This window comes from Eleutherodactylus coqui, chromosome 9, assembly GCF_035609145.1.
Source record: "Eleutherodactylus coqui strain aEleCoq1 chromosome 9, aEleCoq1.hap1, whole genome shotgun sequence".
Classification (NCBI taxonomy): Eukaryota; Metazoa; Chordata; class Amphibia; order Anura; family Eleutherodactylidae; genus Eleutherodactylus; species Eleutherodactylus coqui.
The window spans coordinates 113664175-113680692 of NC_089845.1; the positions used below are offsets into that span (position 1 = coordinate 113664175).

The window sequence follows — 16518 nt, forward strand, 5'->3', positions numbered from 1 at the left end:
GGCTTCCCCTCATCCCTGCGGGGACTAACAGGAGTTTACAGCGGGACATTTAAAATGTGCTTCTGGGTTTAGCGGCGCCGCTGCTGATTGGAATTCCCTCGGTCGGCAGAAATCCTCCTAATCACTTGTAATCTTCTTTTCGGAGCTCCAGACACAGATAAACACCAGCTCCCATAGAAATCTATGGAGACTCCTGCGCATCACACACCAAAGATAGGTCAGGTCCTATCTTTTCTCGCACCTCAGACCACCTTAGATGTGGGCATTGTAGCCACGCGTGTCCTATCTTTTTAAGGGGCGAGTTTTTTTCGCATTTAAAATTCCTTCATCTGAGCGTCCCCATAGGAAACCACTGGTTCTAATAGACGGGATTTTTTCACGTGCCTATTCTGCGCTAAAACCCCGCCCCCGCAAACGAGGCCTAAGTGATTATTCAAAGGGTATTTGTCCCATGTAAAGTCACTTTAACCCTTTAATGCTATATGATGCAAATTTACATCATGGCAGCGCGGTACTTAAAGGAGATGTCCCGAGGCAGCAAGTGGGGTTATACACTTCTGTATGGCCATAATAATGCACTTTGTAATGTACATTGTGCATTAATTATGAGCCATACAGAAGTTATAAAAAGTTTTATACTTACCTGCTCCGTTGCTGGCGTCCTCGTCTCCATGGTGCCGACTAATTTTCGCCCTCCGATGGCCAAATTAGCCGCGCTTGCGCAGTCCGGGTCTTCTCCTCTTCTCTATGGGGCTCCGTGTAGCTCCGTGTAGCTCCGCCCCGTCACGTGCCGATTCCAGCCAATCAGGAGGCTGGAATCGGCAATGGACCGCACAGAAGCCCTGCGGTCCATGAAGATAGAGGATCCCGGCGGCCATCTTCAGCAGGTGAGTATGAAGACGCCGGACCGCCGGGATTCAGGTAAGCGCTGTGCGGGTGGTTTTTTTAACCCCTGCATCGGGGTTGTCTCGCGCCGAACGGGGGGGGGGTTTAAAAAAAAAAAAACCCGTTTCGGCGCGGGACATCTCCTTTAATGCACCCTGGATGTAAACTTACATCATATGGATGGCGTGGCCTCCCGCTGCAACACCCAAGATCAATGAGAGGATTGATCGTCGCTTTTAACTCCCTACATGCTGTGATCTATGTAGATCATGGCATGTAAAGACTCCCTCTGTGACTTCATCGGACCCCCTCCATGTAATTGCGGAGGGATGATGGGTTGCCATGGCAACAGGAAGCCAGATACTGGTGTCCCGCTTGCCATTGCCTAACATGGTACCAATAAAAACTGCAGCTCATCACGCAAAAAACAAGGGGAAAATAAAAAACTTATAGGACTTTAAATGCAGCGATATAGAAAAAAATAATAATAATTTCAAAAAAAGGTTTTTATTGTGGAAAAACCTAATAAAAATTTTTGAAAAGTGGACTGAAAATCCCCCAAAATTGTTGTGTCCTCATGCCCAAAATAGGTCGTGTCCTTAAGGGGTTAATCTACTACACGCTGCTCAAGTAACTGTAGCTGCGACATACAGACACAACCTTCCATCTAGAAGGAGAAGCCGGGCAGCCCTACTAGCCGATCGCCGCGCTCCAGGCCGAGTCTCTTCAGAATGAACATCCTAATCCTTGGATAGGTGTGCGATTGAGGCTGCCTACTTCCTCCTTTCGCTGGCTGTGAATGAGGGCAGCAGCCCTGCAGAGTGCGGAGTGCAGCAGGAGGATCGGGACCTGCAGCTGGTAATGGGGGGACCTCAGACTGGGGGGACACTGCAGGACTGGAGGCTTAACCCCTTAGCTCCCAGTGCACTGACTTTCTCCTGCAGTTCCTGTGTTTGGGTGACATTGCAGCCTGTGTCTTGTCACCAGGGGTTGGGATCTCCCTTTTCTCTGTGAAGTTGCGTCTTCTGCGCTAATTCTGGAACATCTCGCCGTCGAGGAGCTTTAATTACTTTTCCACATTTTAGGTTTTCATACTTTGCACTTTTGTTTCCGCAATCACAAAGATCATCTTTGGAGTTTAACTTCAGTTTGGATACTTTTGAGTTGCAGCTATTTGGGGGATGGGGGAGTAATGAGGTCCGATTTCTGTTCAGGAGTCTCGGAAAGCTGGGTGTAAGACCTTTAGGGTATCCGCACGCGGATGATATTTCCATTTCGACTTTTGGTCAGAATACGCACTTTTAGGCCGGACTTACACGAGCATATGCATATTTGCGTGTACAATTGCGCCACATTTTCTGCTTTTTTTTTTGTGCGCGACTAAATTGTGCCAAATACCCGCATGTGAACGAATCACTTGAAATCAATGGGTTCTATTTTATTGCATTTCGTGCATGCAAATTTTTTGTGCGCAAATACGTCCGTGTGCATCCGATCTCAGGATGTGCCTGCAATGCGAGAACAGAATTGCGCAGCAATGTTCAGCATAAAGTAAGTAAATCTGTTTTTTTTAAAACAATCACAGCAGAAAACATCTGCAGCGGAAGAAAGTTACACTGACTCTCAAATCCGCAGCACGCGTTATTTGTGGCAGAAATGGCGTGGATTTCCAACGCAAATTTTTTTCATTGCAATGAGTCCATCTTTACATAGAAACCCGCTGGTGGATTTTCTTGCTGGTTTCCTCAGTGAAGTGTGATTATATCCGCAGGCTGTTTTCACACGGCCGTGAAAATCGTGTGAGATTTGCGCAATGCGAGACGCACAAACATAAACCCTATTCAATTGGGTCATATACATCGGCGGTTTTTCTCGCCCATGTTTCCCTATGGGGCCTCCAGAATATCGCATCCGTCCGTCACACGATACTTCCGCTGTAAGCACAACAAAAGTATTGCGTGATTACGCGTCACCGCCAACGCGTCATGCGCTTCACTGCACTGCACATGCGTGCCGGCTCGCTGGACAGGACTCGGGTGGCGGATCTGGAGAGGTGAGTATGGGGTCTTTGGGGGGCGCTGTGTCGGAACCCGCTGCGATATTCTGCTGGCGGAGTCCGACACGGCCGTGGGCAGGTGGCCATCAAGTTGAAAATCTGCAGCATTCGCTCAAACGCCCAGCGGAAAAATCCATTATATGCGAATTTATAACCCCATTGAGATACTTTGTAGTAAATGTTTGGAATCTGCAACCAAAATCAGCAACAATTCTGCCGGTCTGAACTTCAGTTTTAAAAATGCAAAACAAAAATTAGCGTTTGATGCTTTTTTTTGTATATTAGAAGATAAGATTTTCAGCAATTCCATAACGTACATCTTTAGCAAACGTTAACTTGACATTAACTACAATGTACTAGGGGGCTGTAATTTCAGTTATCATAATTTGGCAGTCAAGTTAAGGTGCTTTTAGACGGAATGATATCGTTCAAATGAATGAAAGTGAATGAAAATTGTTCAGTCTAAACACGAGCCAACGACTGAACAAGAATCGTGCGCTTCTCGTTCGTCACCCTGTATCTGCAGGACTAAGGCCGAATGCACACGGCCGCGTCGGATTCCGTCTGCGAGATCTCGCAGCAGAATCGGACCCTGTTTTCCCCCGGCGGTGACCCCTGCATACCTGTGTGATGCCTTCTTCTATGTGCCGGCAGGCGTGCCCAGTATAGAGAATGACTACTGGCAATGACGTAGGTCCGTGGCAATTTTGACATTGACATTTTAAAATCGCCACGGGACTGACAGCTTCTATTGACTGTAATGCGAGGCCCGCACTAGAATAGGGGATGTTGCAATTTTCCCCCTGCGAGTAGAAAATCGCAGTTGATTTTCGCTCATGGGCATGGAAAAGCGTTTTGCATAGCAGGTCTATGGGCAGTATTTGCTGCGGGATCCGGAGGCGAATGGCATTGAGAGATCAGCCACGGCAAATTTAATTTTCAATTGTTTGGCCTCCCACATGTAGTAGAAGCTGTTGGGGCATTGCTTGTATATGTGTTGTATATGCTTGTATGTAATATATGTATCATTTCCCATTATTTCAGGTCTGCAAGGGCTGATCGTGGCACATTTACTGTTGTACCTTCCAATCGGGGTCCCTATATGTTGTAAGCACATTGTTAGCTAATGCCGTGCTCCATAGGCAGAAGGTCTACCTAGCAAGATTTTCAGGGCACTCACTGTCTGGGCTGCTGAAGGACCTCTCAAAGTGTACTACAATGGAGGATGAAGGTGAGTGCAGGCAGGTATATAAATATTCATTAGCCTTTGCAGCCTAGGCCCTGCAGTATGACGGCAGACTTCCATATATTTGGTTGGATGACATCAGTTCCTTTTTCAATAGCAGCAGACTTGTGTTCACAGAGTCTGTCCGGCTGACAGCGGCATTTAAATGTCCCAACAGAGAAGAGGGAGCTTCCTCTTGTCTCCTGATCGACCCTCCCCGAAATCAGATAGTGGGGCACCTTGTGAATGCCCCCAGGGCTACTATGTATTTCTTCCTATTGAGCCATGCCTGTGGTATGTCTTCATAGAATATCTGTAGAAATACAATATACTGCAATACTGCAGTATATTGTATAAGCGATCACATGATCGCTAGTTCAAATCACCAATGGGGAGTACAAAAGAAAAGGTGTTCACGTTTTTTTTCTAAATTATGTTTAATAATTGAATCTATTTTTAATTATTTTAAAAATAAAAACTATTACATTTAAAAAACCCTTTTCCCATATTTCTAATTTAAAAAACAATCTAAATGAAAAGCATATCTGGTTTTGTCGGTTCTGTAAAAGTCAGATCTAATAAAATACCCTCACCTTATGTACCAGGAACAGTGAATGCCCTAAAAATGCACAGTGTCAAAATTACGCTTTTCTAGTCACCCTGTCTCCAAGATAGAATATAATAAAAAGCGGTCAGAAAGTCGCATGTACCCCAGAATGGTACCAATAGAAACTTACAGGTCGTCCAGCAAAACACGAGTCCTCACTAGAGATGAGCAGGCATACTCGCGAAGGCAAACTATTCGAGCGAGTAGTGCCCTATTCGAGTACCTGCCCGCTCATCTCTAAAGATTCGGCTTCCGGCAGGGGAGAGCGGGGAGGAACGGAGGGGAGATCTCTCTCCCCCCTCCCCCTCCCCCCTGCTAACCGCCACAACTCGCCTCTCACCCGCGCCGGCAGCCGAATCTTTAGTCACGAGCGGGCAGGTACACGAATAAGGCACTACTCGCTCGAGTGGTTTGCCTTAGCGAGTACACTCGCTCATCTCTAGTCCTCACACAACTGTATCGATACAAAAATGAAATAGTTAAGTGGTGAGAAAGTGATTTTTATTCATTTTTTTTTTTAAAGATAATTTATTTCTTAGAAGTAGTACAACACAAAAAACTATAAATTTGGTACGACCATAATTATACTGACCAACAGAATGAAGCTAATGTGTCAATTTTGCTGCATTTTCCGTAAAAACAAAACGCCCCAAAAAGACTTTTGTTTTTTGTTTTTTTTTTCATCTCACCCCACTTACATATTTTTAAAAGTTTTTCAGTGCATTATACGATTCCTCAAATGGTACCATTAAAAAATGCAATTTGTATTGCAAATAATGAGTCCTGGGATGGCTGTCAGCGGGAAAATAAAGATCTTATTTATTCTTTGAGAGTAAGGAGCATAAAACAAAAAGGAAAATATGAAAAACAGCCGTTTCTTTAAGGGGTTAAAGAAAGGCATCTATAATATGCTGAGAACGAAATATTCCGGTATGCGGTCTTCATTGTCCTAAGAGAACCCGCAGGTAACGTTTGCTTGGGAATGCCTTGTCAGTCACCCTCGTACTGGTAGAGTTACCTGTCGGTCAGATGCTGATCAATACATCCTTTGTCTAAATGATGAAAGTGCCGATTCTTTTGCTTTTCAGGCTCCCCAGAAGAGCTGCGGCAGAGAAGAAAGGCTTCTTCATCAGAGCCTCACAACGCCAAACACAGTGAAAAAGACATCAGAAATGTAGGGAAATCTGCAAGATGTAAGTTGATGTCTTTATATATAGTATTATATACACCGCTTCTGTAATACGATATATAGTCATGTTTTTATGCCAACTTCCGCTTTTTAAATAGCTCTACTACTTCTTGTAGCATATGTCATTTTAGAAGGTGAAGTGAGGGTCTCTCATGTTACGTGGACCTCCCTCCACAGATACAGATCACCTATTGTGTATATAATGCATTGAACCCGTCTGAGCAGTGGATATCTGACTTTTTGTGCTTCAACTGTTTCTATGAAGCTAGTGCTGTAAAGCGACTCAGTCATGGAGAAAGACCTCTTTATGTTCGGACATCTATTTAATGTCTTACAAAGCTAACCAGGAGTTTGGGGGCTTTTATACATGTGGGATACAATCAGTTTGAAACAAATTGAGTGAGGGTTATAAAGGAGGTAAAAGGGGGTGGGGAGGTGGGGGGCGGGGGGAAGAGGCACGAGGGAACACAAGCAGTACGAGAACTACATGTGGAAATCTGTTATTAGGAAGCAAACGGGGTGGGGGCGGTAAGGAGGTGCAGGGGTAGAGGTTGTATACAATAGGCAGGGTGGAAATGTGGGGAGCCATAGGGAGGGGCAGATTGACTAGGTCAGGAGATTTGGTATACCTCCTTGAAGAGGGGCGTCTTTAAGGAGCATCTTAAATTCTGTGATTAAGATTGTCCAGATGCCTTGGGGTAGAGTGTTCCAGAGGGTTGGTGCTGCTCTGGTTAAGTCCTGGAGGCGAGCATGGGAGGTTCGTATTAGAGGGGTGTTTAGTCCGAGTGTGTTAGTGGATCGGAATGTGCGGGCTGGGTGATGTACGGACAGGAGGGAGGTGATGTATGGTGGCGCGGCGCCACGGAGAGCTTTGTGGGTAAGGGTGATGAGTTTAAATTTTGTTCTGAAGTGGATGGGCAGCCAATGGAATGACTGGCATAGGGCAGAGGCATCTGAGTAACTGGTGGATAGAAAAATGAGCCTAGCTGCCCCGTTTTATGTAGATTAGAGGGGGAGAGTCTGATGCAGGGAAGGCCAATGAACAGCCAGTTGCAGTAGTCGAGTCGGGAGTGGATGAGATCAAATTTTCAAGCACCTAGCTCAAATCTGTGGCATGTGGTATAAAAGCGAGATCAAAAGCAAGTTTTTTTTCAGCCACATGAAACTTCAAAACTTGGATAAAGTCTTGTGATATGATTATACCATGCCTCCTGTTCGTTGACGTGTTATCTCCACTTGTTGCAAACTGAGAGGGATAGAATCCTTGAATGGAGAGAACTTGGTTTATTACTCTGGCAGATCGCTATGTACGTAGGCCAAGCTGTCAGCACTGCCCAACATTGCCTGTCTCAGTGGTTGAGAGAACAAAGACGAACTCGAATGACAGCAAGAGGTGCACAGAGGCGAACTTTTTGCCTGAAGCACAGTGTAATTAGAGTATTTCCAAAACCTTCATCGGTGGTTAATGTTCAGATCCCTCTTTCCCCATCCCCCACATCTTTCTTTGTATATGCTCACAATGAAACTATCCAGGGTAGTGCTGTTGTATAATATACCTGGCCCAACCGGTATTACTCAGTCCTAGAGGTCAGTTAGCGCAGACGAGGTGCTGCATTCCTTCTTCTAGTATCATCAGCTCTAGTGCAATAAGTTGGAAAGTACCAACTAGTTATGAGATAATGGCTAGGAGAAGTGACACTTTACATGTCATTGAGTTTGTGATTGCTGGAAACTAGCATTCAAATTGTAATTAAAGAAATGAACAGCACTCCATAGTACAGAGGGGCCTGTCAGCAATAAGGGGATTCTTCAATGAAAGGATAAGGAATACCTTGATTTGTTGTGCTGATGGCATAACAAAAGGTAAGGCTTGTCACAGTAGCTGCTGCCTGCCCCAACAGACCAGCGGTAGCCTCTGTAGAGAAATGATAAGATGTTGTAGAAAGGAGAAGACTGAAGGAACCCAGAGTCATTGGTATAGAAAGTTCCTTTATTAGCAACATGTTTCAGTGCCAAATTGGCACCATCCTCAGGATATTAACTGTGGTCCAAGGAAGGTGCCGATCCGGCACTGAAACAAGATGCCAATAAAGGATCTTTCCATAACGCTGACTTTAGGTCCCTTCAACTGGCAGCGTCAACATACTCCTTTTCTTTCCTGCATATGACCACCATATTCAAATTGACAGCTGTCTTTGACTGTGTTAGAGGGGTATTCCCGCCACGGAAAGCGATGGCCACCCGCTGTGCAGAGAACCTCAGTAGAATCACATTGACTTTATTCTTAGAACTGTCGGTGGTCCCAGAGGTAGGACCTCACCAATCATAAAGTTATAGTACATCCAAGCAATATGACCTATTAGAAGATGGGACTATCCCTTTTATAAGCTTTACAGCATATCTGCATTTCTGTAGTCTCGCCTTGCATTTTTATTGCTCTAATTATGTACACCCTATAATCAGAAGGCTTCTGTCTGAAATGACATGTTATACAGTATGTGTCATGCATTTTTTTTTTTCCCCTAGATGTTGCATTGCAGCGATTTGCAAAACTCTTTGTTGGTTGCCTTGTAACGATTACGAGTGGCATGATGTATGCAGTCTACCTGTCCACCTACCATGAGCGCAAGTTCTGGTTTTCCAGCCGCAGGGTAAGAAGTCTGCTATAGACTTTCGTTGGGCTCTGGGCCCATTGGTATCGTAGTTCTGCTCCTGTTTCCCTTGATGCGCCTAATAGTTTTATCTACTGCTCTGTTCTACCCAGTGAAGGAAAATTATGACGTACTGTCAGATCCATTATAACTCAAAGGGATGCGCTACAAAACAGATCCGTTATATATATCATGGGTCCTGTAAAAAGATGCATGATGCAAATATATGCAGGGAGTTTACACATCCTAAAGCCATCTTATTTTTAGAAACATTAATGATCAATCAAATAGAATCAACTCATTTCTATGGTACAAGATGCATTATGATCTTTTGTGTTTAGAAAACTGAAGCAGCCTCCCAGGACAAAATGTTCTTTTTGTCCTGGGAGGCTGCCCACTTTGGACTGTTGCTTTTTATTAAAAAGGTTCTCCGACTAGAAGCTAATCATAGGGTGCCCCTCTGCTGGGATCCGACAGCAATGAGCTATAATTGCTGGGTCATCCTAAGCATTCAGTTTTCTCTGCAGCACCTCCACAGGGGAAAGGAAGTATTGCATGTTTGTAATGGAAATCGATGGGCTGTCTAGCTAATGGATGTACATGTTGGCTCCTCTAGAGATACTGTTTGTAGCGGCTAATAGGTGAGGGTCCTCAATAATAATCTTTATTGATGTAGCACCAACATATTACGCAACACTTCAGAAATATAATAATTCTCTAATAGAGTATATGAAAATGTGTCTCCTATACAAGACGTCCTCCCTAAAAAAGACTTCTCATATTGGACAATTTATTGCCTATCCACAGGATACAAGATAAATGTCTAATCACTGGAGCCCCACTGATCACTGGAATGGAATCCTGAGCCCTCTTATCATCTTCATTGTGCAGCCTTAAGGAGGAGTTTAACCCTTTAAGGACCAAGTACTGTAAATTGCTGGCACTTGGTCCTGGGCTTTAATCCCAGCTGATAGCAAAAATACAGCACAGGATTAAAGCTTCTGCAATCAATTAGGAGCAGGTCGGGTCCTCGGCTGTTAGTCACAGCCGAGGACTTAAAAGAGTATGTAGTGCAGAGAGAGAAAGCACATGACCACCAGGTGCCCCAGATCACAGCACGGCTGCAAGGTGTTAGCTGACCCCCATCAGCTCTCTTAGTCACTACTGCCACTACAGGGGGATGTTTCCCCCCCTTAACTGGGGCTCTAATGGATGCCCGAGTTACAGCGGAAAAGTGTGAAATAAAAAAAAAATGGCAATGTGAATGACGTCATGGGGGACATAGATGTTAAAAATAATAAGTAAAAAAATTACAGAATTAAATAAAACTATATACATATAAAAGAAAATGACCCAAAGCCGACGCCAACCAAATAAACAACTATAAATTTTAAAAAATTGTTATTTTCTAGCTTTTTACCCCCTATAAAACTAAAAAACTGAACAAAAAAGGTCAGTGAAAATTTTTTTTTTCAAAACATAGCCCTATATGTCACGGAAAGCAAAATGCAAAAAAAATAATTTTGGTAGCTGAAGAAAAAAAACACACTAATGTCCATTAACACTTTATCATCTTCATTTGCATGTAAATGGGCTCTGTTTGCAGAGTGTGACTAATTACACACCCTGCTGTGCAAACAGCTTCTTTGTTTTCATCCAGGCTGCTAACAGAATACAAAGTAATCTCTCAAGGAGAACACAGCATGCGGTCTATCAATTGATACTTTATCTCTCTGTGGCGAGATGAAAAGTGCACAATGACCATGTTTAGATGTAAGGATTATCACTCATTTTCGGTCATTTAAACGAATTTTGAGCAATAATCGTTACATGTAAATGGGCCTTTAAATTAGTTGCGTGGCAAAAAGACACACAGCAACAAAAAAAAGTTCAATGGAGAACCCAATCTAACACAGTTTATAATGCTGGTGTGTTGTACAGGGGGTCATGTGCTCCCAGGATGTGGCTGTGTATCTGTAATGCAGGAAGTGGTCACTCCGGGCGTTTAACGGTCTGACCACAGTGAGATTTAAAAAGAGGGGAAAAACCTGATGGCTTCACCAGATTGTCTGATAATAAATGGAAAATACAGACCTGCAACAATGTTGAAATAGGTTACATACAGTTACATGTATGGAAGAAATGCCTACAATGGTTGCTTTGCTCTTCCTACTTAAAAAAGCAGAAACCAAGTGTATCGCACATTTCTGTGCATGTGTTAGTAAATATACCAGTCCAGTTCATGAATTGGATGCAGCATGTTCACAGAGAAGTTCATCATCCCTTAACGACCGCCGATACGCCCTTTGACGGCCTGCGGCGTCGTGGTATGTATAAAGAGAGATTGCGGGCGATGTTCCTCTATACATCGCGGCTGGTGGCTGTTTCTTACAGCTGTCACCTGGCGGCAACAGCTCCGATGAGCCCGCATGGCTCATTGGAGCTGTTAACCCTTTAAATGCCCAGAAAGATCTTCAGGGGTCCCGTACGGTCCCCCGCAATAAGATCGCAGGGAGCCATTCGGGTGTCATGGCAGCCGGGGGCCTTCTGAAAGGCCCCAGGGCTGTCGTGGGAGAAGGCCTATCAAGCCAGGCCCGTGGGGTGTAATAATTGTGTGCCGAGGATTTAAGCATAAATTACTAATACTTCTACTTTTTTTCTCGTTATTTTCTTTCCTCTAGGATCTTGAGCGGGAAATCACGTTCCAAGGGGGCGGGGCTGTTTACTACTCCTTTTATAAGGACATGCTGCGGGCACCGTCGTTTGAAAGAGGTACAAGGATCTATTGACATTTCGAGGGCTAGGCCTCCACGTTGTCACCTGCAATTTGTGGGTTTATCAAGGCTGCAATACAACCTAAATATTTCTCGAGGCATTGTTCGTTGACTTGTATAGAGACCACATGTAACAAGTATAAACTGATGGAATCCTGTGATGGCAAGGACTGAAATAGTGTAATAAATGCACCTAATCTGAAAATGAAGGCAAGCGGCTCGGTGGGTGACTTTGTGTGGGGAGGGGCTGGGGAAGGGCGGTCTTAACTCCTGGAAAGTTAGTTTTAGGATGCTTTTACATGGGCTGATAGTTGTTTGAGTAATCATTCGAAAGCCTGTTTAAGGGTGACTCTCCTATGCAAACACGGGACCCAACAGGCGAGTGAGCCAGAATCACACACTCGTTGGAGTTGCTTGATTTTTAGCTAACCTAAAAACCAAGCGACTGTCGATCTATTTAAGCATTTCATCAATGCTCCAGTATGAAAACACAGTAAGTGATAACTAATGGGATGGCTGTGAGGCGCTTACAGGGTTGTCCCACTTCTTCTATCTATTTGCAGACAGCTACGTATATTGTGCAGTGGTCTAAGTTGGTACTGCAGGCTGAATCCTATTGAAGGGAATGGTACTCAGCCTTAGTACCAACTTTGGCCACTGCGCTATGTACAGAGCTGTCTGAAAACAGTTATAAGTGGTACAACCCAACCAAGCGCTCGGCAGTAGACTTGTGTATGTGTATGCCTATTTGAAATTATCATTAGACCTTCAGATTACAAACAGGATTCAGACCCTCCCACAATAGGCCATCATTGTTTTACTCTTAGAAAACTCCCTTGAACCCCTTCCGACCACATAACATAAATACATGTCATGTGGTTGCGAAGGGTACAAGGGCAGGTCACAGCTGATAGCCGCAATCGAAGTTGGTGCCAATCGCAGCTGTTAATGTTTTAGATACCACGATCAATGCTGATCGCAGGATCTAAGCAGTAGACGGTGAGAATGGGTTGGAATGCAAGCCCCTTAGGCTGTTGAAGGCTGTCATGCTCAGATGCCCATTAACCCTTTGCAATGCAATTTTAAATTCAGGGTTTCCTAGGGGGTTTTCTCTTTCTGCCATTATACAACAGTACCATCTGCTGGCTAGAGCCAGTACTGCGGTATGGGGCATGCTGGAGAGGCCCCCTACAACAGAGCGGCCAGTAATGTACAGTAAGAATACCCTGCCGGACGTCTTCCGACATCGGAGCTGTACAGCCTTCAATCAGAATGTCTTTAGACGTCAGACAGTGGATTGGAAAGGGTTAAGCCCTTCCTATGGCAGAGTATAATAGGCAATATCAATCACTTGACTAATAAAGAGGGATAAAAGTTTTTAAAAAAAGTTAAATATATAAAAAGCGCTGACTCTGATTGGTTCATCGAGCGCTGCTGTAATTGGCTGAGTCGCGGCGCTTGAGAACCAATCACCGCCAGATAACGCTTTTTGGGCTTTTTTTAACGCATATAGGCCATATTTTCGGAATAGGGCTTTTATTTCAAGCCCCTCTCGCCGTGAAAATCCAGGCAAAAGAGCGCAACAAAGTCATGCGACTTTGTAGTGCCATAAAATCGCTTTGCGAAAACGCAGCGATGTCGCACAGAGCACAGCTGCAATATCGCTGCGACTTTATCGTGGCTATATCGCCATCACCCACGTGAAAGAGGCCTTAAAGAAATGTATATAAATTTAGTATTGTTGATATTATACTGGCCTGCAGAATGAAATGAATGTACCATTTTATCGCACCATGATGACTGTATGATGCTGCATGACCAAAAAAACGCAGTTCTGGGGTTGTGTATTAATTTTAAATAAGTTATTTTGATAGATGGGTTTTTTATGACCACGGCAATATGAAATTGTTGAAATTTTTTTTTATTGTTTAGATTTTTTTTTTTTTTTATTTTAAAAATGGGAAAAGGATTTCTTTGCTTTTTTTTTTTCTTTAAGTCCCCAAAGTGAATTGAGCTTTTGATCATTTGATCACTCATACAGTCTACTGCAATACCGTAGTGTTGCATTATACTATATCCTGACAGGCAGTCTAGGATAGGCACGCTGCTGCACATGTGCAGTAGAGGTTTTTTTTCCCCACATAATTTGCAGCCCATTCACAATTCAATTGCGGACGGGCTGCGGATTGAATGACTTCAATTGACTTCATTGGAAGCCATCCGTGTGGGATCCGCAGTAAAATGGAGCATGCTGCGATATTTTTTTTTTTTTTGTTCCGGACCAAAAGGTTATCAAATCTCAAAGCTTTATTTCACTTGCGGATGCCCATGTATCCATAGGAAGGCTTGATTTGTGGATCTTCAGTTCAGGTGACCCACGTGGATTCCGCAAATCAGATCTGCTGGTGGACATTGGGCCTGAGGGTTTAAACAGTGTGTAGAAAATGCTTTTAAAAAGTTTTTACATTTTTGCTATGTGCTGTTTCGTGTTATCGCGTACATTTCCATTGTTCGTTCCAGGTGTATTTGAGCTGGCCTACAACAACAGGACTGTACCGATGAAAACTATTAATGCTGTGCAGCAGATGACTCTGTACCCGGAACTTCTTGCCAGTGCCCTGTACCAGATGTCTGGAAGTCAGGTAAACCATATCCATAATCATTCCTACAAGTGTTCTACTCTAGGATACATAAAGGTTCTGTAAGCACACACATTTATAGGGTCACCACTGTCCACATTTACCTCCAACATGAATAATCCAGTGCTACAATGACAAGTCCCAAATATATGTCTGTTAGTGTTAATGAGTGGTACTGTATATCTTCACCTGATTATCTTGTGTCCATCTCTGGTGCTCTTATAGTTTGGCCATAGTAATTCCCTGGTGGTCTTGTAGTTTTATATTAAAGGGGTCGTCCGGGAGTTTTTTGTTTTTTCCTATTGAGGCCAAATCATCAGTAAATTATCAGCAGGGGTCAGCTACTTGGATCAGCTGATTACCGACGCTGTCACTATGGAAAGCACAGGACGTACGTCGTACTGACCATAACACAGCAGCCTGGGTTACTATTTTAGGCGCAGGTCCCATTGAATTTAGAAAAATAGAAGAAATTGAAAGAGTCCTGGACAACCCTTTTTATCATCTCTGATGATCTAGTTGCTCAGTATTAATATCCCTGGTGATCCAGTGTGTGACATGATGGTAGGAGTTGTAGTGGATGGGAGATAGATTTCTCCCAGACTCCTATCATTCTGTGAAGCAGCTGGCTCACCCGCTAGCTAATTAATTAGCTCTAATAGGTGGATGTAAAAGGCTGGGAGATGTACAGTTCAGGCTCTCTCTGCCTGGGGATTCAGACACCCAATGTCGTGGGAGCTGACATGTTGTGAAACCTGTCTGTGAGTACAAAACTTGCAATTTACACTTGTGTCATCTATATGGTGAGGCTGGAGGGAGTAGCCCTTCAGTCGGCAATTAGATCTAGTTTCTTGTAAAGTTAGAGCCAGACAGGTAGGTGTTATATTTTTGTATAAGAGCCGTCTGTAACGCTGCAATGCCACAATGGACTTTCCAATGCCAAAAGTCCGTGCCCTTGCTGCTTGCGCTACAGGTGCGACTGCTTTGGATCCCCAGAGTTCCCCCGCTAATTCCTTCACAAGTGGTTTTATAACCTCATTGATGGTCAAGTGTTTTAATAAATAATATCACGTATACCTAGTAATAGATAATATCTCTGAAATGTAATAGTCTAATAAATAATGTCCCCGGCTGGGTAGGGGCCAGTACATAATATCCCTGGTATCTAGTGGCTCGGTAGGTGTTCAGGTTCCAGCACTGCAAGAGAAAGCCTAATGTAATCAGCCAGAGACTCATGCTAAATGCTTGCTTGCTCATGCCTGGTGCCCAGGTATACCTGCTCTCCTAGTTCCCCAAATAAAATCCTGCCCGTAAGTTGTAAAATAATTAAATATACCCATAAGGCCTCATGTCCACGGGCCCACACGGTTTACACATACAGAATACTGCAGCGGATTCCACCCGGCCCGTAGACATAAGGACCAGAAAATACATTACACTCACCTGTCAGGACGCTGCAGGGCTCTCTTCGTGGTGACCAGATCTTCTTTCTTCTGTACGGCAGATGCGCTCGGAACGCCAGTGGTGTGCCAGGCGCATGCGCCGTGTCGTATTTTTTTCGGAAACTCCTGCTTTCTCGTCCGTATCATTAGGGGCCACAGCCTAGACCATGGGATATAGCCACTGCCACTAGGAGGCGACACTAAGCAGAAAGTGTTAGCTCCTCCCCCTGGCTATATCCCCCCTGCAGGCACCCAGCTAATCAGTCTTTAGCTTAGTGTCTGCAGGAGGCAGACGTGGCTATACGCGCATCATGCTCCCGGGCTTCGCAGGACACGGCCCAAACAGCGGGCGAGAGTAGTGGATCAGAAGATGACGAACGGTCGGCAGTCTCGTCTCTTTCTGATCTGGATGACGAACAGGTGTCGCGATTGGCGAACCTAATGGACAGTCTAGTAATAGCTGTAAAAGAGACCCTCCAAGTGACGGAAGAGCCAGCAGAGGTGATCCCGTCCACGGTGTCATTTAGACGCCAGAAGAGACCACGGCAGGTCTTTCCGGACCATCAGGACTTCGCGGATGTCATTAACAAGGAATGGCAGAATCCTGATAAAAAATTTAGGCAACCCGGAAAAACCTGGGAGGTCACATAACCATTCCCAGGGAATCTGAAAAAGGGATGGTCAGCCCCCCCCCAGTGGTCGACCCACCGGTGTCGCGGCTATCCAGAGGCACGGCGTTACCAACAGCCGAGGTGGCAACTTTAACAAATCCTCAGGACAGAAAACTTGATACGTTAGCTAAATCAGTTTTTCAGTCCACAGGCACCGCCCTGCAGCTGATCTTCGCGGCCGCATGGGTAAGTAAAGCCTCGGTAGCCTGGGCCAAACAGCTGCGGAAGGACATCTTGGCGGGCGCCCCACCTAGTGAACTACTGGAAGCGACAGACAACATTATACAGGCGAACAAATTCGTGTGAGCGGCAGAACTGGATGCAGCTAAGTTCGTGGCTCGAGCATCCGCCGTGTCTGTCGCAGCGAGACGAACCCTTT

General features: G+C 44.6%; 1 protein-coding gene across 1 annotated transcript in view; it reads left to right on the top strand.

Annotated features, from left to right (window-relative positions):
• Positions 1 to 1663: 1663 nt before the first annotated feature.
• DPY19L4 (dpy-19 like 4) overlaps positions 1664 to 16518 on the top strand; it is a 55080-nt gene continuing 40225 nt past the window's right edge. The window contains exons 1-6 of the mRNA XM_066578346.1: positions 1664 to 1743; positions 3986 to 4172; positions 5862 to 5966; positions 8489 to 8613; positions 11295 to 11385; positions 13908 to 14029. Coding sequence (XP_066434443.1) covers positions 4160 to 4172; positions 5862 to 5966; positions 8489 to 8613; positions 11295 to 11385; positions 13908 to 14029 — 456 coding nt within the window. The 5' untranslated portion in view covers positions 1664 to 1743; positions 3986 to 4159. The remainder of the gene's footprint in view (positions 1744 to 3985; positions 4173 to 5861; positions 5967 to 8488; positions 8614 to 11294; positions 11386 to 13907; positions 14030 to 16518) is intronic.